At 40.4% G+C, this 21,370-nt stretch overlaps 1 protein-coding gene across 8 annotated transcripts in view; it reads right to left on the bottom strand.

Annotated features, from left to right (window-relative positions):
* Positions 1-21,370, bottom strand: part of LOC140212725 (proprotein convertase subtilisin/kexin type 7-like) — a 316,994-nt gene that overhangs the window by 261,200 nt on the left and 34,424 nt on the right. For all 8 annotated transcript variants that reach the window (XM_072283841.1, XM_072283845.1, XM_072283842.1 and 5 more), the window contains one exon: positions 2,569-2,731. In XM_072283841.1, the coding sequence (XP_072139942.1) occupies positions 2,569-2,731 (163 nt within the window). The remainder of the gene's footprint in view (positions 1-2,568; positions 2,732-21,370) is intronic.

The following is a 21,370-nucleotide window of genomic DNA, read 5'->3' as shown; positions in this document are numbered from 1 at the left end:
TCCCCAATTAAAAATTTTCCTGTCCTCTCTAATTCTATCCTTTTCCATGATAATGTTAAAGGCCAGGGAGCGGTGGTCACTGTCCCCCAGATGCTCACCCACTGAGAGATCTGTGATCTGACCCGGTTCATTACCTAGTACTAGATCTAGTATGGCATTCCCCCTGGTCGGTCTGTCCACATACTGTGACAGGAATCCATCCTGGGCACACTTAACAAACTCTGCCCCGTCTAAACCATTGGAACTAATCAGGTGCCAATCAATATTAGGGAAGTTAAAGTCACCCATGATAACAACCCTGTTATTTTTGCACCTTTCCAAAATCTGCCTCCCAATCTGCTCCTCTGCATCTCTGTTGCTACCGGGGGGCCTATAGAATACCCCCAATAGAGTAACTGCTCCCTTCCTGTTCCTGACTTCCACCCATACTGACTCAAAAGAGGATCCTGCTACATTACCCACCCTTTCTGTAGCTGTAATAGTATCCCTGACCAGTAATGCCACCCCTCCTCCCCTTTTTCCACCCTCTCTATCCCTTTTAAAGCACTGAAATCCAGGAAAATTGAGAATCCATTCCTGCCCTGGTGCCAGCCAAGTCTCTGTAATGGCCACTACATCATAATTCCATGTATGCATCCAAGCTCCCAGTTCATCACCTTTGTTCCTGATGCTTCTTGCATTGAGGTACACACATTTCAGCCCTTCTACCTTACTGTCTTTACACCGTTTATTCTGCTTGTCTTTCCTCAAAGCTTCTTTATATGTTAGATCTGGCTTTATTCCATGCACTATACTTGCAGTTCCCCCATGACCTTTATCCTCCTGCACCTCACTATCTGCTCTAACTCTCTGGTTCCCCTCTCCCGCGCCCCCCCCCCCCCCCCCCAGAGCAGCACTAGTAAACCTTCCCGCAAGGATGTTAGTCCCCCTCCAGTTCAGGTGCAACCCGTCCCGTCGCAACAGGTCCCACCTTCCCTGGAACAAGGCCCAATTGTTCAGAAACATGAAGCCCTCCCTCCTGCACCAACTCCTCAGCCATGTATTTAGCTGCATTATCTTCCTATTTCTAGCCTAACTAATACGTGGCACAGGTAGCAATCCTGAGATTGCAACCCTGGAGGTCCTGTCCTTCAACTTTGCACCTAACTCCCTAAACTCTCTTTGCAGGACCTCCTCCTCCTTCCTATCCACTTCATTGGTCCCTACATGGACCACGACATCTGGCTGCTCACCCTCCTTCCTGAGAATACTGAGAACTCGATCCGAGATATCGCAGACCCTGGCACCAGGGAGACAACAGACCATCCGAGATTCTCGATCTCTTCCACAGAACCTCTTATCTGTTCCCCTTACTATCGAATCCCCTTTCACTACTGCACTCCTCTTTTCCCTCCTCTCCTTCTGAGGGTCCAGTCTTGGTGCCAGAGACGTGACCACTGCAACTTGTCCCTGGTAGGTCATCCCCACCAAAAGTGTCCAAAACGGTATACAAAATGTAAGATGCAAAAGGTAAGTTTCAGGGTAACATCAGGGGAAACTTCTTCACTCAGAGGGTTGTGAGAGTGTAGAACGAGCTGCCAGCACAAGTGGTGCATGTGAGCTCGATTTCAATGTTTAAGAGAAGCTTGGATAAGTACATAGCGTGATATGGAGAGCTATGGTCCTGGTGCTGGTCAATGGGAGTAGGTAGCTTAAATGGTTTGGCATGGACTAAATGGGCCGAAGGGCCTGTTTCTGTGCTGTACTTTTCTATGACTAAGATATCGACAACAATGCAGAGGTCCTGCAGCATTTCGCCAGCACTCGCATGGGGTGGAGGAGGGGCTGTAAACAGCAATAATCACAATGGTAGTGAACCCCCTCGGTGAATAGCAGGGCCTGCACTTCACCATTAAAAACTCTTAGTTGTGGTGAGCAGTGGGCCATTACTACTGAGGCGTTCACGCACCAGTTCTTATCAATATAGACATGCAGACCTCCTCCATGGATCTTGCCAGAGGTCACAGCATTTCTGCCCGCCTGTATGGAGATTAGGCAGAATCTGGAATGGTGTCTTGAAGCCATGTTTCTGTCAAGATGAGCATGCACAGTCTCTCATCTCCTGCAGCTACAGATGCAGGTAATCCAATTTATTTGCCAATGATCAGATGTTAGAGAGCAGAATTCACTTTAAGTCTTGCTTTACTAACAGCGCGCTTACCGTCTTTCTATATTCAGGCGCACTGCTTCCCTGAGTAGCTGTTGTAGACCGCGGTGTAGAGCGAGACCCCACTCCCCGCATTCGTCCGTAACTGCGCAGCACCTTTGTTATTCAGATTGTAAGAGTTCCTGATGTTCAGCAACATTCTTTGGTCAAAGAAAAGATGACCAGGACAAGAAATTTCACCATCGATTGGTGCTAGAGTGGCTGCTGCACCCACGCGCTTGCCACCTTGTGGACTTGAACTTGAAGGTGTGAAGGAAGGGAGAGATGAAGAGGAAAGGGGGCAGTGCAGAAGAAGGGAGAGATGAAGAGGAAAAGGGCAGCGCGGAAGAAGGGAAGTTCCAATCAAGCCTGGGCAAGATTACCTGCAATACGGCTTCCAAAAGCCACACCAACTGCACAGAAGTTGTTTGGGGCAGCAGCAATCTCACCGGCGCATCGAGTACCGTGGTGATTATCACCATGTTCATCAGGGTGAGGCATGGGATCCTCATCGTTCGAATTCAGGTCATAGCTTCCTTCAGGAGACTGGCAAGAGGTTGTTTAAAAACAAAACATCCAAATTAATTATTTCATTTAGAACTTCCCATATAAAGCATCAGTGGATCAAGAGACATTGTGGGAGCCGTGTATCTGTTCTCTATCTGCATTGCGTTCTGTGCTGCGCGTTTATTGTGGTATCTAGTTACATGGTTATGGGCGTGGTAAAAGCAAACGGAATAAGCTCTATATCCTTGCTTTGTTCAGGGCAGTTTGGAGCTGGGGACCGGCGGATGTCATGTTCACCGCTCGGTAACGCTTATTTACCATAAGACCATAAGATATAGGAGCAGAAGTAGGCCACTCAGCCCATCAAGTCTTCTCCGCCAATCAATCATGGGCTGATCCAATTCTTCCAGTCATCCCCGCTCCCCTGCCTTCTTCCCATACCCTTTGATGCCCTGGCTAATCAAGAACCTAACTATCTCCGCCTTAAATGTACCCAATGACTTGGCCTCCACAGCTGCTCATGGCAACAAATTGCACAGATTTACCACCCTCTAACTAAAGTAATTTCTCCACATCTCTGTTCTAAATGGACGTTCTTCAATCCTGAAGTCATGCCCTCTTGTCCTGGACTCCCCTACCATGGGAAATAACTTTGCCATATCAAATCTGTTCAGGCCTTTTAACATTCAGGATGTTTATATGGGATCCCCCCTCATTCTCCTGAACCCCAGGGAATACAGCCCAAGAGCTGCCAGATGTTCCTCATACAGTAACCCTTTCATTCCTGGAATCATTCTCGTAAATCTTCTCTGAACCCTCTCCAATGTCAGTATATCCTTTCTAAAATAAGGAGCCCAAAACTGCACACAATACTCCAAGTGTGTTCTCACAAGTGCCTTATAGAGCCTCAACATCACATCCCAGCTCTTATATTCTATACCTCTAGAAATGAATGCCAACATTGCATTTGACTTCTTCACCACCGACTCAACCTGGAGGTTAACCTTTATGGTATCCTGCACAAGAACTCCCAAGTCCCCTTGCACCTCTGTATTTTGAATTCTCTCCCCATCTAAGTAATAGTCTGCCTGTTTATTTCTTCCACCAAAATGCATGACCTTACTCTTTCCAACATTGTATTTAATTTGCCACTTCTTTGCCCATTCCCCAAACTATCTAAGTCTCTCTGTTTCCTCAACACTACCCGCTCCTCCACCTACCTTTGTATCATCGGCAAATTTAGCCACAAAACCATTAATCTCATAATTGAAATCATTGACATACATCATAAAAAGCTGTGGTCCCAACACTGACCCCTGTGGAACTCCACTGGTAGCCGGCAGCCAGCCAGAATAGAATCCCTTTATTCCCACTCTCTGTTTTCTGCCGATCAGCCAATGCTCCACCCATGCTAGTAACTTCCCTGTAATTCCATAGGATCTTATCTTGCTAAGCAGCCTCATGTTCGGCACCTTGTCAAAAGCCTTCTGAAAATCCAAGTACACCACATCCACTGCATCTCCTTTGTCTACCCTGCTTGTAATTTCTTCAAATTACTCAATAGAATCCCTTTATTCCCACTCTATGTTTTCTGCCGATCAGCCAATGCTCCACCCATGCTAGTAACTTCCCTGTAATTCTGTAGGATCTTATCTTGCTAAGCAGCCTCATGTTCAGCACCTTGTCAAAAGCCTTCTGAAAATCCAAGTACACCACATCCACTGCATCTCCTTTGTCTACCCTGCTTGTAATTTCCTCAAAGAATTGCAGTAGGTTAGTCAGGCAGGATTTTCCTTTCAGGAAACCACGCTGGCTTTGGCCTATTTTGTCATGTGCCTCCAGGTACTCCATAATCTCATCCCTAACAATTGAATACAACAACTTCCCAACCACTGATGTCAGGATAACAAGTCTATAGTTTCCTTTCTGCTGCCTCCCACCCTTCTTAAATAGCGGAGTAACATTTGCAATTTTCCAGTCAGCCAGTACAATGCCAGAATCTATCGATTCTTGAAAGATCATTGCTAATGCCTCCGCAATCTCTCCAGCAACTTCCCTCAGAACCCGAGGGTGCATTCCATCAGGTCCAAGAGATTTAACCACCCTCAGACCATTAAGCTTCCTGAGCACCTTCTCAGTCATAATTTTCACTGCACATACTTCACCTCCCTGACGCTCTTGAATGTCCGGTATACTACAGATGTCTTCAACTGTGAAGACTGATGGAAAATACTCATTCAGTTCCTCTGCCATCTCTGCGTCTCCTATTACAATATCTCCAACGTCATTTTCTATTGGTCCTATATCTACCCTCAACTCTCTTTTACCCCTTCGATACTTAAAAAAACTTTTAGTATCTTCTTTGATATTAGTCGCCAGCTTCCTTTCATAATTCATCTTTTCCTTCCTAATAACCTTCTTAGTTTCCTTCTGCAAGTTTTTAAAAGGTTCTCAATCCTCTATCTTCCCACTATCTTTGGCTTCCTTGTATGCCCTCTCTTTTGTGATCACAATACTATCTCCTTTACCATAGCATTGGACAGAGATAGGAACAGACAAGTTAGGAAAACGTTTAATTGGAATAAGGGGAAATATGAAGCTATCAGGCAGGAACTTGGAGGCATAAATTAGGAGTAGATGTTGTCAGGGAAAAGTACAGAAGAAATGTGGCAAATATTCAGGGGATATTTGCGTGATGTTCTGCACAGGTAGGTTCCAATGAGACAGGGAAAGGATGGTAGGGTACAGGAACCGTGGTGGACAAAGGCTGTTGAAAATCTCGTCAAGAAGAAAAGAAGAGCTTATGAAAGGTTCAAAAAACTAGGTAATGATAGAGATCTAGAAAATTATAAGGCTAGCAGGAAGGAGTTTAAGTATAAAATTAGGAGAGCCAGAAGGGGCCATGAGAAGGCCTTGGCGAGCAGGATTAAAGATAACACCAAGGCATTCTACAAGTATGTGGAGAACAAGAGGATAAGACGTGAGAGAATAGGACCAATCAAATGTGTCAGTGGAAAAGTGTGTATGGAACCAGAGGAGATTACCGGGGGTACTTAATGAATACCTTGTTTCAGTATTCACTATGGAAAATGACCTTGGCGATTGTAGGGATGACTTACAGTGGATTGAAAAGCTTGAGCATATAGACATTAAGAAAGAGGATGTGCTGGAGCTTTTGGAAAGCATCAAGTTGGATAAGTCACTGGGAGCGGACAAGATATAGCCCAGGCTGCTGTGGGAGGCAAGGGAGAAGATTGCTGAGCCTCTGGCAATGATCTTTGCATCATCAATGGGGACGGGAGAGGTTCCGGAGGATTGGAGGGTTGCGAATGTTGTTCCATTATTCAAGAAAGGGAGTAGAGATAGCCCAGGAAATTACAGACCAGTGAGTCTGACTTCAGTGGTGGGCAAGTTGATGGAGAAGATCCTGAGAGGCAGGATTTACAAACATTTGGAGAGATATAATATGATTAGGAATAGTCAGCATGGCTTTGTCAAAGATTGGAGGTGTTGTGGATAGTGTGGAGGGCTGTCAGAGGTTACAGCAGGACATTGATAGGATGCAAAACTGGGCTGAGAAGTGGCAGATGGGGTTCAACCCAGTTATGTGTGAGGTGGTTCATTATGGTAGGTCAAATATGATGGCAAAATATAGCAACTTTTGGCCAGTTAGCTTAACATCTGTAGTTGGGAAAATGCTTGAAGCTGTCATTAAGGAAGAAATAGCGAAACATTTAGAAAGGAGTGGTTCCATTTGGCAGATGCAGCATGGATTCAGAAAGGGCAGGTCCTGTATGACAAACTTACTGGAGTTCTTTGAGGACATAATGAATGCAGTGGATAGAGGGGAACAGGTGGATGTCGTATACTTGGATTTCCAGAAGGCGTTCGATAAGGTGCCGCACAAGAGACTTATAAATAAGATACAGATGCATGGAGTCGGAGGAAGTGTTTTGGCATGGATAGTGGATTGGTTAACCAATAGAAGGCAGAGAGTTGGTATAAATGGATGTTTCTCCGATTGGCAGTCAGTGGTGAGTGGGCTGCCGCAGGGGTCGGTGCTGGGCCCGCAGCTGTTTACCATTTACATTGATGATTTGGAAGAGGGGACTGAGTGTAGCGTAGCAAAATTTGCTGATGATACTAAACTGAGTGGAAAATCAAATTGTACAGAGGATGTGAAGAGTCTACAGAAGGGTATAGATAGGTTAAGTGAGTGGGTCAAGGTCTGGCAGATGGAATACAACATTGGTCAATATGAGATCATCCACTTTGGAAGGAATAATAGAAGAGCAGATTATTATTTAAATGGTGAAAGATTGCAGCATGCTGTTGTGCAGAGGGACCTAGGAGTGCTTGTTCATGAATCGCAAAAAGTTGGCTTGCAGGTACAACAGGTTATTAAGAAGGCAAACGGAATGTTGGCCTTCATTGCTACAGGGGTTGAATTCAAGAGCAGGGAGGTCATGCTGCAACTATACAGGGTACTGGTGAGGCCGCACCTGGAGTACTGTGTGCGGTTCCGATCTCCATACTTGAGGAAGGATATACTGGCTTTGGAGACAGTGCAGAGGAGGTTCACCAGGTTGATTCCAGGGATGAAGGGGTTAACCTATGAGGAGAGATTGAGTCGCCTGGGACTATACTCTCTGGAGTTCAGAAGAATGAGGAGAAACTGTTTTTCCCAGAGAGTGGTGAATCTGTGGAATTTTCTGCCCAATGAAGCAGTGGAGGCTTCTTCAGTAAATATATTTCAGACAAGGTCGGATAGATTTTTGCATAGTAGGGGAATTAAGGGTTATGGGGAAAAGGCAGGTAGATGGAGCTGAGTTTACAGACAGATCAGCCATGATCTTATTGAATGGTGGGGCAGGCTCGATAGGCTCGATGGGCCAGATGGCCGACTCCTGCTCCTATTTCTTATGTTCTTATTAATGGCAAGACTCTTGGCAGTGTGGAAAATCAGAGGGGTCTTGGAGTCCAAGTCCATAGGACACTCAAAGCTGCTGCGCAAGTTGACTGCGTGGTTAAGAAAGCATACCGTGTATTGGCCTTCATCAACCGTGGGATTGAGTTCAAGAGCCGAGAGATGATGCTTTATAGGACTCTGGTCAGACCCCACTTGGAGTACTGTGCTCAGTTCTGGTCACCTCACTACAGGAAGGATGTGGAAGCTATAGAAAGGGTGCAGAGGAGATTTACAAGGATGTTGCCTGGATTGGGGAGCATGCCTTATGAGAATAGGTTGAGTGAACTTGGCCTTTTTTCCTTGGAGTGATGGAGGATGAGAGGTGACCTGATAGAGGTGTATATGATGATGAGAGGCATTGACCGTGTGGATAATCAGAGGCTTTTTCCCAGGGCTGAAATAGCTAACACGAGAGGGCGCAGTTTTAAGGTGCTTGGAAGTAGGTACAGAGGAGACATCAGGGTGAGTTGTTTTTTTTTAAAAACGCAGAGAGTGGTGAGTGCGTGGAATGGGCTGCCGGCGACAGTGGTGGAAGTAGATACGATAGGGTCTTTTAAGAGACTCATGGACAGGTACATGGAGCTTAGAAAAATCGAGGGTTATGGGTAACCCTAGGTAATTTCTACATTAAGTACATGTTCAGCACAGCACTGTGGGCCGAAGGGCCTGTATTGTGCTGTAGGTTTCCCATGTTTTGCTTTTACTTTGGCTCTGACTTCACTTGTCAGCCATTGTAGTGTCCTCTTTCCATTCGAAAATTTCTTCTTATTTGGAATATATCTGTCTTGCACTTCCCTCATTTTTCACAGAAACTCCAGCCATTGCTGCTCTGCCGTCCTTCCTGCTAGTGTCTCTTTCCAGTCAACCTTGGCCGGGTCCTCTCTCATGCCATTTTCCTTTATTTCACTGAAATACTGACACATTGGAATTTAGTTTCTCCTTCTCAAATTTCAAAGTGAACTCGATCATATTGTGATCACTGTTCCCTAAGGGTTCCTTAACCTTAAGCTCTCTTATCATTGCACAACACCCAATCCAACACAGCTGATCCCAAAGTGGGCTCAACAACAAGCTGTTCTGAAAAGCCATCCTTTAGACATTCTACAAATTCTCTCGAGGTCCAGTACTGACTTTGTTCTCCCAAACCACTTACATATTAAAACCCCCAACGATTATCATGACATTGCCCTTCTGACACGCCTTTTCTATCCCCTGCTGATATTTGTAATCCACATCCCGGCTACTGTTTGGAGGCCTGTATACAACTGCCATTAGGGTCCTTTTACCCTTGTCATTTCTTAACTCAACCCACAGAGACTCTACACCTTCTGATCCTATGTCATCCCTTTCTAATGATTTAATTTTATTTCTTATACACAGGGCCACACCACACCCTTTGCCTACTAACCTATCTTTCCGATACACCGTATATTCTTGGACATTCAGCTCCCAATGGCAGACATCCTTCAGCCAAGTTTCAGAGATGGCCACAGCGTCATACTTGCCAATCTGTAGCTGAATTTCACGATCATCCATTTTATTTCTTATGCTGCTTAAGTTTACGCTCAAGTTTCATCGTTTCAAGATTGTATGTTTGCTAATTGCTAATAAAGGATTGAATAGATACACTCGACTTCTGGAACAATCATTATTGGAGCTGAGGGCTCAATATATGGGTCTAACAAAATGGGAGGGGGGGGGGTCACCAGCAGCAGCAATTGGTTTGTTAGAGTTGGCCAGTACAATCTGTCAAAAAAAAATTTCAACAGTTATCCTAAATGAACATCAGCACTTGGACGTATCTGTGAGATTAAAAACAGTGCAGCTTGGAGAAGCTTGTGGCAAGTAATGACCTGTTGTTGATTCCTGCTGTGTGTTTGGGGTTGGAACATGGCTTGGAATGGTTATCACTGACCGTAAGCTCTGTAGCGTGGTGCTAGCCTATCAGTTCTGCACTCGGTTCTATTGATTGTTGACATCTGAATTGAATGCCATTATTTTGTCTGATTTGTGCACTTGGAAAACAACATGAGTCAAGATGGAAACAGTGACCTTGAAGTCAGCACTAAAAGAGATATTAAACTTATTGGGAAAGCTTTGGTGACTAGAATTGACAAATTTCAGAAGTACTATAACAAAATTGTTGAAAAGATTAATGATTTAATATTAATTAGCAGCCTTTGACAAGAGCAAGATGTCTCACAAGTGCCGTCTCATTTGGATAATTTAAAAAATCTTTGTGAAACTGTTGCTAAGCAACATAACATGTTGTTGTCTTGAATGTCCATCTCAAAGCAAGATTTAAAAAAAAAACAAAAGCTTTGTGAATATTCAGATGCTTATTAATACAGTCACAGGACTCTGCCTTCCACCTGTGGACATGTAAGACACAGTGTCTTTCTGTCTGCCTTTAATTTCTCCCTTTCCCGACTTAAACTTTGAAATTTTAACTTTATTCAGTCGGATCCTGCAAAGTGATAATTATAGTTACGGCTACCCTGAGAAGCACTAAAAGGAATCCCGATACAGGTAATGGTAAGCCTAAAAAAACTGACGAAGCTGCAGAGCAGCCAGGGTTAATAGATTAGAGACTCATTGAGCTCTATCGTCGCTGAACTAACTCAACTAAAAGAAAGTCTTCTCTGTTTGGAAGAAAAAATTGATTCTTTGAGCTTGGATCTTAAAGAAGTAACTCGCAATGCGGCTGATATTTCCTCTCGTCTGGAAAAGGCTCAACAATGAATTGTTGACTTGGAAGCTCGTTCCCATCGGAACAATATTCGAATTGTTGGATTGAAAGAGAAATCAGAATCAACCGACACACTGGACTACGTCGCTAAAATGTTTCAATCTCTATTTCCCGAGGCTTTTCCACAATTGCCTGACATTGAAATAGCTCATAGAGTTGGAACTTAGAGACAAGGCAAAAATAGACATGTTATTGGGCGTTTTCTTCGTTTTCCAGACGAAGACTGTATTATTAAACTGGCAAGAAAATGAAGACTGTTTAAATTTCAAGGTACTGAGGTTCGTTTCTTTCAAGATTTTCTGCGTGAAATTGTTCAGAAATGTTCTGAATTTGCGACCGTAATGCATATGGCTTTTCAAAAACAGATGCATCCTTTTCTTAAATATCCAGCTAAATTAAGGCTTTTCGCTAGAGACTCTGAGGTTCGTATTTTTGAGGATCCAGCCGGTGCATTGCGTTTTATTAATTCTCTCCCTGATGAGTCTGAAGCCTGATGTTTAAAGGACTTACAATTGTTCGATCGTTTCGTGATATAAGAAATGATGAGATCAGAAGAATTGAGGACTATAGAAAATCTTGGTATTAAAATGTACCTTTATCTTTGAAATAGACTGGTTTGGACAGTTTTAATTTTAGGATATCATATGAGATCTGTTGGAAGACTGTAAAAACTTCAAATCATTTAGAATTTCTTTCTGTTTGCTACATTTATGAACTAATTATTTTTTTTGCTTTGTATGTTTTTGTTAAGAACTTTTAATTTATGATTTGGGTTCTTTTTCACTTTTTATAGATAGACGTAATAAGTTAAAGATGGCGACTGTTTTCTCTTCTGAGCAAATATTTTAAGAATTTGTTTTGTACTTATCTAATGTTATGAAGGTTACTTTCTAACTGAAGGTCGTTTGTTAACTGTTTTTTCTAATTTAATTGTAATGAGTTGTATGTCGACTGTAATGAGTTGCATACTCAGGAGAGGGAGACAGATTACCTTTTTTCATCTGTACCTTTTATTTAAGCAGGTGGAGTTCAGAATTGCTTCTTATGCATTCTTTGGGGCTTGCATTGATAGATATCGACTTATTTCTGGGCTTTGTAGGTTGGGTGGGTTTTTTTCTTTTTTCTATTACATTTTTTTATTCCCATTATGGAATTCCGGACCGTACGCAAATTGTTATTATTGTTGCTTATCACTGCCATTCACGACTACCTTATCCTGACATGCGTCTAATTGTTTTCTTTAGATATAAAGTTTCATGGTGTTACTTAAACAGTTAAATGTTTTAAGTTGGAATGTCCGTGGTTGGAATCATCCTATTAAGTGTAAGAAAACATTTAAAATTATTAATTGATTCCAACCAGATATAATTTTTGCACAAGAGACGCATGTCAGGTTATGTGATAAAAATCTATTCTTTAAATTTTGGAAGGACTCTCAGATTCATGCAAACGCTCAAAGTAAAATTAGGGGTGTTTCCATTTTTATTGATCCCAATATTCCCTTTAATCAGAAGAATATTATATCTGATATTAATGGTAGATTTTTGATTGTTAAAGGAACAATTTACAATAAGAAAATGGTTTTGGTTAATATATATGGACCAAATGCTGATGTTCCTTCATTTTTATAGATATTTTCGCTCTATTACCTGATTTAAGTGAATATATGTTATTAATGGGTGGAGATTTTAATACTTGCTTAAATCCTTTATTAGATAAATCATCATCTAGACATCAACTCCCTAATTGTTCTGCATCACTTATTAATTCCTTTTTAATTGATTGTTTTAATTGAAATCTGGAGACATATGCATCCTAGCGATAGAGAATATTCCTTTTTTTCACGTGTTCATAATAAGTAGTCGAGAATCAACTATTTTATAGCCAACCCTTGACTTTTGTTTAATGTTCAGAAATGTGAATATGATGGAATTGTTGTCTCTGATCATGCGCCCTTAAATTTAATATTTGATTTGAAAGATGTTGTTTCTACAAGACCACCTTGGCGCTTTCCAGAACATTTGTTACAAAGTTCAGATTTTGTTGAGTTTATTGAAACTCAGATAAAAGAGTTTTCTCTCTTTAATAATACAGGAAATGCCTCAAAGTTAGTAATTTGGGATACGTTAAAAGTTTATTTACGTGGTCAGATTATTTCTTATTTAGCTAAGTTGAAGAAACAGACAAGAATGGAATTAGATAAAATTGCTAAACAATTAAAGATCTAGATAATATCAATGCAATCTTTCCAAATGTTGATTTGTTTAAAAGAAGAGTGGAATTACAATCACAGTATAATTTATTATTAACTTATCCAATTGAAGGATATTTGCTTAAATTAAAAAGTCAGTTTTATATTTTTGGGGATACAAATAATAGGCTCTTAGCTTCCCAATTAAGGGCTGCTAGAGCTAAAAGACAAATTTTAAAGATCGTAAAGATAATGGAGATATAGTAAGTAATTATGAAGATATTAATAACATGTTTCAGGATTTATATTCCGATCTTTATAAATCTCAGTTTCCTGCAGATCCCTCCAAAATGAAGGCTTTTTTATATAAGATTAAATTTCCTCAAATTACTGCTGAAGATCAACAGACCCTTGATGCTTCAATTGTTGAGCATGAAATTCAGAAAGCTATATGGTCAATGCAATCAGGTAAAGCTCCTGGACTCGATGGTTATTCGGTAGGATTTTACAAAAAATTTGAAAAATTACTTTCTCCGTACCTTTTGGAAATATTTCATGAATCTTTTGAGAAAGGTAATTTACCTTCTTTTTATGAAGCCTCTGTTTCTTTAATCCTTAAGAAAGATAAAGACCCTACTGAATGCTCATCTTATAGACCTATTTCGTTATTAAATGTGGATGCTAAAATTCTTTCTAAGATAATGGCTAACCGTTTGGAAAACATTTTATCTAAAATTATCTCTATTGATCAAACAGGTTTTATTAGAGGCCGTTATTCTTTTTCTAATGTTTGGAGATTGATGAATATTATATATTCACCATTATCCAAAATACCTCAATGTGTTATTTCGCTGGATGCAGAAAAGGCATTTGATAGAGTTGAATGGACTTATTTGTTTAATGTATTAGAGAAATTTGGCTTTGGTAATAATTTTAATAAGTGGATTCAAATGATCTATAAGAACCCTATCGCTACCGTTATTACTAATAACCTTAGGTCTCCCTTTTTTCACTTTCATGAGGTACTCGACAAGGATGTCCATTAAATTCTTTATTATTTAATCTTGTACTGGAGCCTTTGGCTATAACAATTCATGGAGCTAAAAACATTCATGGTATCTCTATAAATGGGACCATACATAAGATCTCTCTTTATGCAGATGATCTTTTAGTTTATATTTTGAACCCTGAAGAATCTATTCCTAATCTTTTGGAATTATTAAATGATTTTGAAAAATTTTCAGGATATAAACTTAACTTAAACAAAAGTGAATTATTCCCTTTAAATGTTCCTGTTTTTATATATAATGATATTCCATTTAGAATTGTGAATTCTTTTAAATATTTGGGTATTACCATTACAAAAAAATATAAAGATCTCTATAAAGCTAATGTAGTTTCTTTATTGAACTCTATGAAACAATTACTTTCTAGATGGAATCCTCTTACACTTTCTTTAACAGGTCGTATTCATGCCGTGAAAATGATGATTTTACCTAGATTTTTATATATTTTTCAAAATATACTATTTTTCTAACTAAAAATTTTTTTGATCAAATTGATTCTATTTCGTCCTTTATTTGGAATAATAAAAAACCAAGAGTTAATAAGTTTCATTTACAAAAATCCCAAGAAAATGGTAGACTTGCGCTACCTAATTTAAGATTGTATTATTGGGCTGTTAATATTCAACAACTATGTTTTTGGGTATATCGGCCCGATAAGAGCCAAAAACCAGCTTGGATTGATTTGGAATTAAAAGCTATCAAACAATTTCATTTAACTTCATTATTAGGAGCTCCATTACCTTCACAACTTGCTAAAATTCCCAATTTAAATCTCTACCCTGTTATTAAACAGTCCTTACGGATTTGGTTTCAGTTTCACAACTCTTTTAATTTTAAACAATTTAAATTGTCTTGCCCTGTATTTCAAAATTTGCTATTTAAATCTTCAATTACTGATCCCATTTTTCTTTTATGGAAAAATAAGGGGATCTGTTCTTTTGCAGATTTATTTAGTGATGGTCGATTGATGACTTTTGAAGAGTTAATTAGCAAATATTCTCTCTCTCATACACATTTCTTGCAATATTTTCAGGTTAGACATTTTTTACAAAAATATGTTTCTACGTTTCCATATGCAAGTATCTGATTTGTTGGATACTATTTTGAATATGAATCCTTTAGTGAGAGGTTCCATTGGTAGGATTTATAATTTATTTTTACTACAAAAAGATAACCTCTCATTAAAGATTAAACAAGATTGGGAGAGAGAACTTAATATGACTTTTGTTAATGAAGATTGGTTGCGAGTTCTGAAAATGGTTAATTCTTCTTCGATATGTGCCAATCATTATTTAATTCAGTTTAAAATTGTTCACTGCTATTATTTAACAAAGGAGAGGCTATCCAAAATATTCCCTAATATAGATAATTATTGTGATAGGTGCAAAAATGAAGTAGCTACTTTGTCATATATGTTCTGGTCATGTCCCTCGTTGAAATCTTTTTGGAAATCTTTATTTTCTACAATTTCTAAAGCTTTGAAAATTAATTTACAACCTAATACATTGACTGTTCTATTTGGAACAGTTCTGCATCATATTCAGGGTATTTCATTTTCAAACCAACATGTAATTGCATTCGTTACGTTGTTGGCAAGAAGGGCTATTTTATTGAAGTGGAAAGATACCTCTGCTCCTACACTAACTCAATGGTTTTCCCAAGTAATGTTATGTCTTAGTTTGGAAAAAATTAGAAGTAGATCTTTTGATCCCTGATTTGATTTTGAGAGAAGGTGGGGCTCTTTTGCCAAATATTATCATTTAATTTGAATTAATTTATATGGTTTCCTTCCAGTTTAATGTTATATAAATGTGATTTGGCAGCTGTTTTTTTTAAATCATCTATAGATGATTGTAAGACGTATTGCTCTGGGTGTTGGTTTCTAATGGGCTTTTTTGATAGTTAGTGGGTGGTTTTTTTTTAAAGTTAGTTGGGGTTCTCATTTTTCCTTCTTTTACTTACATAAAAAAATTTTCATTAGCATATACGCTTTTTCTTCAGCTTTATTAATTATATATATATATATATATATATATATATACTAATTTGTTGAACTTTTGTATTTTATAGCTATAGAAGATAATATATCAATAAAAAGATTTTTGAAATGAAATAGTCACGTCAGTGGTCGAACAAACATTAGCTGAAACAAACATGCGATGTTGAAGGTCAAGTTGCTGAAGTAAATGAAAATATCTATAAAGCCACAGGGCATGGTTTGACCACGTATAAAGCTGATGATTTTCAGGATGACGTACACCCTGGAAACAGTGTATCTAATGTGCAGGTAGCAGGTCCTATTGCTCACAGAAAGTCCCGTGCATCTGGTACCTTCCTGGCACACATTAAAATGGAGGCTGATTTAGCTGAACTATGCACAAGACAGCAAATACTGATGGATAAACATGTATAGGAAGAACAGGTGGAACAGCTTCAGAGAAACCAGGACCAGATGGAAGGACAGTTTCTGAGAACGACAGAGCAGCTTAAGTTGCAGGAAGAAATTGCAGCCAAGATGGCCAGAGTTAAAGTGGTAAGGACCTCAACCGCTGTGAGTACTAAACATGCTCCAGCAGGACAGTTCTATGGTCAGAGTTCCTACATTGACTTGAAACAGAGAAAATTCAGCATACTCAATCCCAATGTGTTCCTCAAATGTCTATGAGTCACAAGTTTGGGTTCCAAGGTACAAGGTGCTTCTGAGGACATTGACCTACAGTATGATACTGGTGTTTCAGATGATAAAGGTGTAAATGCTGCGCTAGAGGCCACAAGGACCCCTAAGGAAATAACAAGCATCATGATGCAACAACACATTGGATCTCTACCTAGAAGAGAGGTTTAAATCTTTGAGGATGATCCATTGCAGTATCACTCATTTCAAGAACAGCATTAAAGGCATGACTGATGTTTCTGGTGAGTGTGGCCATTTTCCTGAACAGTTCACTGGAGGTCACCCTAGAGAGCTTTTCAAAAATTGCCAAGGCGCCGGCCCAGAACAAGAATAACTAAAGGCTCAAGCTTTACTGCAGGAACATTTTAGTGATGAGCACAAAATTGCTGCGGCCTACATGGAAAAGGCTCTTTCTTGACCGTCAAATCAGAAAATGCGAAAGCTCTTCAAGATTACATTCTTTATCTTAGAGGTTTCTTCAATGCCACGGAAGACATACAAGGCATGCTTACTAATATGAGGTTTGTTATAGATACATTGCCTGATAAGCTTTGGGAAAAATGGAAATCGGCGGTCTACAAACTGCAAGAAAGGCACACCCACAAGATTATTTTCACTGACATTGTTGATTTTATTGAAAGGCGAGTAAAGATTGCTACACACCCAGTGTTTGGAAAAAAATACAATGCTACATTGCCGGCAGTAAGTAACGGTACGTGTGCTTTCCTAGATGAAGGAGGTACAGAGGTTCTGCACAGACAGCCTCATGAACAAGCTGAAGCTGACAGCAAAAGGAATTACACATTCTCTGACGCATGAGGGGTCACGAGAACGCTATGAGTAGCTACGTCATTTCAGGATTGGAGGTGGCTGGTTTAGATGGTGAAGACTTACTGTGAACTGCCTAACATCTCCACACAGGAACGTATGCCTGTCTACAAAGGCAACATTCCTCGTCAGAGAGATGGTCAGGAATGGTCTCACTGAAGCAGACAGCCAGAAACTGAGCTGCTGATAGGGACGAAGGTGCCGAAAGCACTAGAGCCACTGCAAGTGATTTGCAGTGTTAACGACAGACCCTAATGCAATCAGAACAATGCTGCGTTGGACTGTTAATGGACCACTGAAACGAGACGTGGTGGTGGAAGGGACTACACTCGGCCAGCACCGACAATTAACGGGATTTCAGTTTTGCGCTTCGATGAGCTTTGGCAGCAGCGATTCAAGATAGATTTTCCCGAATGCAGTCAAGAGGAACAAGCTGCTTTGGCAGAAGAAGAGTGCCATCCAGGATAGGCCACGTACCAAAAGAGCCTGTGTTTTGATAGCACGTAGATGTAATTATTCTAGTATAATAATTAGGGGTCTGGAATGTAGTAGCCACGCATGTGTTCTGTATCTTCGTTCTATTCTGTGCTGGGCATTTATTACGGTAACTAGTTACCCAAGTGGGGGCATGGCAAAAAGTGAAGGGAATAAGTTATCTTCATGCTTTGTTCGAGGCAATTTGGAGCGGGAGGCCGATGGATGTCCTATCTTTTGTTGACCGCTCAATAACGTTTACTTATGCTAAATTATGCTTAAGTTTCATCATTTCAAAACTGTATACTAGCTAATTGCTAATAAAGGATTGAATACATATCCTCGACTTTTGGAACAATTACTGGAGCTGAGGGCTCAACATACTGTCTTAACAAAGCCGTGGGGGTCGATGGCAGCAGCAACTGGCTTGATAGAACTGGCCACTACAGACAGTGAAGCAATGGACAAAGCCATTTCCTGTGACGAGTTACCATAATAAATGCCCAGCACAGAACACAATGCAAATACAGAACAGATGCATGGTACAGAACATTTCCAAACCTAGGGAGGAAGGAAATCTGAGTTCATTCACTCTATCCAAGCCTCTCATGATCTGAAGCACCCCAAAGCCATGCACACCCAAACACGCACTCATGCGTGGCACACACCCACATATACCCACACACACACACGTACATATACATGTATATACACACACACACACACAGACCCACACACGCACTTGAACACATACCCACATGTATACACACACCCACAAGCCCACTCACACACCCACATATACATATTTATATATTACACACACACACACACACACACACACACACACACAGTAGCCTATAAAAAGTTTCCATTTTTTGCTGTTTTACAACATTGAATCACAATGGATTTAAATTTGGCTTTTTTTGAAACTGATCAACAGAAGAAGACTCCTTCATGTAGAGATATGTTTTCACTTTGACAAAGTGATCTGTTATATACCCCGAGGGTTCATTTTTTCTGTGGACTGTCACTTTAAAATGCCAAGAGAATGAGACTGACTTTTGGGACACTGTTGGATTTCTGCTGACTGCAAAATTGCTTGGTTACTATGGTGAGAGAGGTGGAGTTGTTTGATGGACAATGAATATTTATGGTGTCTCACAGCTTGGTTTGAATAAGCAAGGTCAGATGATCCTCTTACAGACACACACTGTTCAGAGTCAAGATGGTTTTGATCAATGAAAGACATCAGTGAGTGAGGTCACTGGTTTAAACTTTCAGTAGCCCAAAAGGGGCGAGTTGAGATTGATCCAGAGTATTGATGAACGACTCTCACAAAGTACTGCAACTAGAAGAAGTTTGCAGAGAAAGAGGAGGGGAGAGAAAGGTTTGAAACAGAAGAAACCTAGTGACAAAGAGATCACTGTTTGGACTCTCTTCTAAGTAGCCCGTAAGGGTGAGTTTCATTCCATTTGAATATGAAAGTGTGATTGTCACATAGTTAATCCACAGGAGTGGGTTCTCTGGTGAGGGGAAAAGCTTTGTGAACACCACATGTGTATCTACCCTTTGTCTGGGTGTGGTAGTTCACTGAAGAAAGGCACCCCTGTGGCAAATCACTGTTGGAGTTATTTCATATGTCGTGGAACTGGAAAGTGACTATCACGTTATGTGTTTGGGGTAACCGTGTGGAATCCACTGGTGGGTCTACCCTAGTCTGGGTGGTGGTTCCCTTGAAGATGGTCCCCTTTGTGGTAAGCTACTGTTGGTGATCCTTCGTGTGAGGATTCGGAGGACAACTGGAAGATCGACAACACCTGTTTATTTGTTTTTCTCCTATCGTGGATTTCACCTTGGATTAGAAATACCTCCCTCATAACAACAATAACAACTCTGTGCATTTGAACTGAACTGAACTTTTTTTTACATACCATTGTAAGCTTGAACAAATCTGGGAACTTTATCTATACACCTATATATGCATAACACTGCTAACTTTTGGATCACCTGGTTAAGTTACTATATTTAGTAATTGCTAATAAAATAGTGATTGTTAATAGCAAAACCAGACTCAAGGTGTGTTCTACTGCTGCTGATACTTTTAGTGTTGCGTGCATGTAACCGGTACTTTCCCCAGGGTTGCATGTACGTAACAGATCTAAATTAATTACAAATATAAAACACAAAATAATTGATTGCACAAGTATTCTCCCCCTTCAAGTCAGTATTTAGTAGATGCACCTTTGGCAGTAATTACAGCCTTGAGTCTGTGTGGATAGGTCTCTATCAGCTTTGCACATCTGGACACAGTAATTTTTCCCCATTCTTCTTTTTAAGAACTGCTCAAGCTCTGTCAGATTGCATGAGGATCATGAGTGAACAGCCCTTTCCAAGTCCAGCCACAAATTCTCAATTGGATTGAGGTCCAGATTATGACTTGACCACTCCAGGACATTAACTTTGTTGTTTTCAGGCCATTCCTGTGTAGCTTTGGCTTTATGCTTGCAGTCATTTTCATGCTGGAAAACAAATCTTCTCCCAAATCACAGTTCTCTTGCAAACTGCATCAGGTTTTCCTCCAGGATTTCTCTGTATTTTGCTGCATTCATTTTACCCTCTACCTTCACAAGCCTTCCAGGGCCTGCTGCAGCGAAGCATCCCCACAGCATGATGCATGGACCACCATGCTTCACAGTAGGGATGGTGTGTTTGATGATGTGCGGTGTTTTGCTTATATCAAAAATAGTGTTTAGTCTGATGGCCAAAAAACTCCATTTTGGTTTCATCAGACCATAGAACCTACTTCCACCTGAATTCAGAGTCTCCCACATGCCTTCTGGCAAAGCTGTAACCAAATTTCATGTGAGTATTTTTTCAACAGTGGCTTTCTCTTTGCCACTCTCCCATAAAGCTGCCACTGGTGAAGCACCCAGGCAACAGTTGTTGTATGTGCAGTCTCTCCCACCTCAGCCATTGAAGCTCGGAACTCCTCCAGAGTTGTCACAGGTCTCTCTCACTAGTCCCCTTCATGCACGGTCACTCAGTTTTTGAGGACGGCCTGCTCCAGGCAGATTTACAGCTGTGCCATATTCTTTCCATTTCTTGACGATTGACTTGACTATACTCCAAGGGATATTCGGTGACTTGGAAATTTTCTTGTATCTGTCTCCCGACTTCTGCTTTTCAATCACCTTTTTGCAGAGATGCTTGGAGTGTTCTTTTGTCTTCGTGATGTAGTTTTTGCCAGGATACTGACTCACCTGCAGTTGGACCTTCCAGATACAGGTGTATTTTTACTACAATCAATTGAGAAACCTTGACTGCACACGGTGATCTCCATTTAACTAATTATGTGTCTTCCAAAACCAATTGGCTACACCAGTGATGATTTGGTGTGTCATATTAAAGGGGGTGAATACTTATGCAATCAATTATTTTCTGCTTTATATCTGTAATTACTTTAGATCACTTTGTAGAGATCTGTTTTCACTTTGACACAAAAGAGTCTTCTTCTGTTGATCAGTTTCAAAAAAAGCCAAATTAGATCCATTGTGATTCAATGTTGTAAAACAATAAAACATGAAAACTTCTGGGGGGGTGGGGAGAATGAAAGTACTTTTTAAATAGGCACTGTAGGTTCAGCAGTGTCTGTACATAAGGTGACTGACAGGAAATGATAAAATAGTGGTGGTTGGGAGCGTGGAGGGTGGGTTCGTGGGTGGAGGT

This window comes from Mobula birostris, chromosome 20, assembly GCF_030028105.1.
Source record: "Mobula birostris isolate sMobBir1 chromosome 20, sMobBir1.hap1, whole genome shotgun sequence".
NCBI classification, from domain to species: Eukaryota; Metazoa; Chordata; class Chondrichthyes; order Myliobatiformes; family Myliobatidae; genus Mobula; species Mobula birostris.
This window is presented reverse-complemented; position numbering and strand designations above follow the sequence as displayed.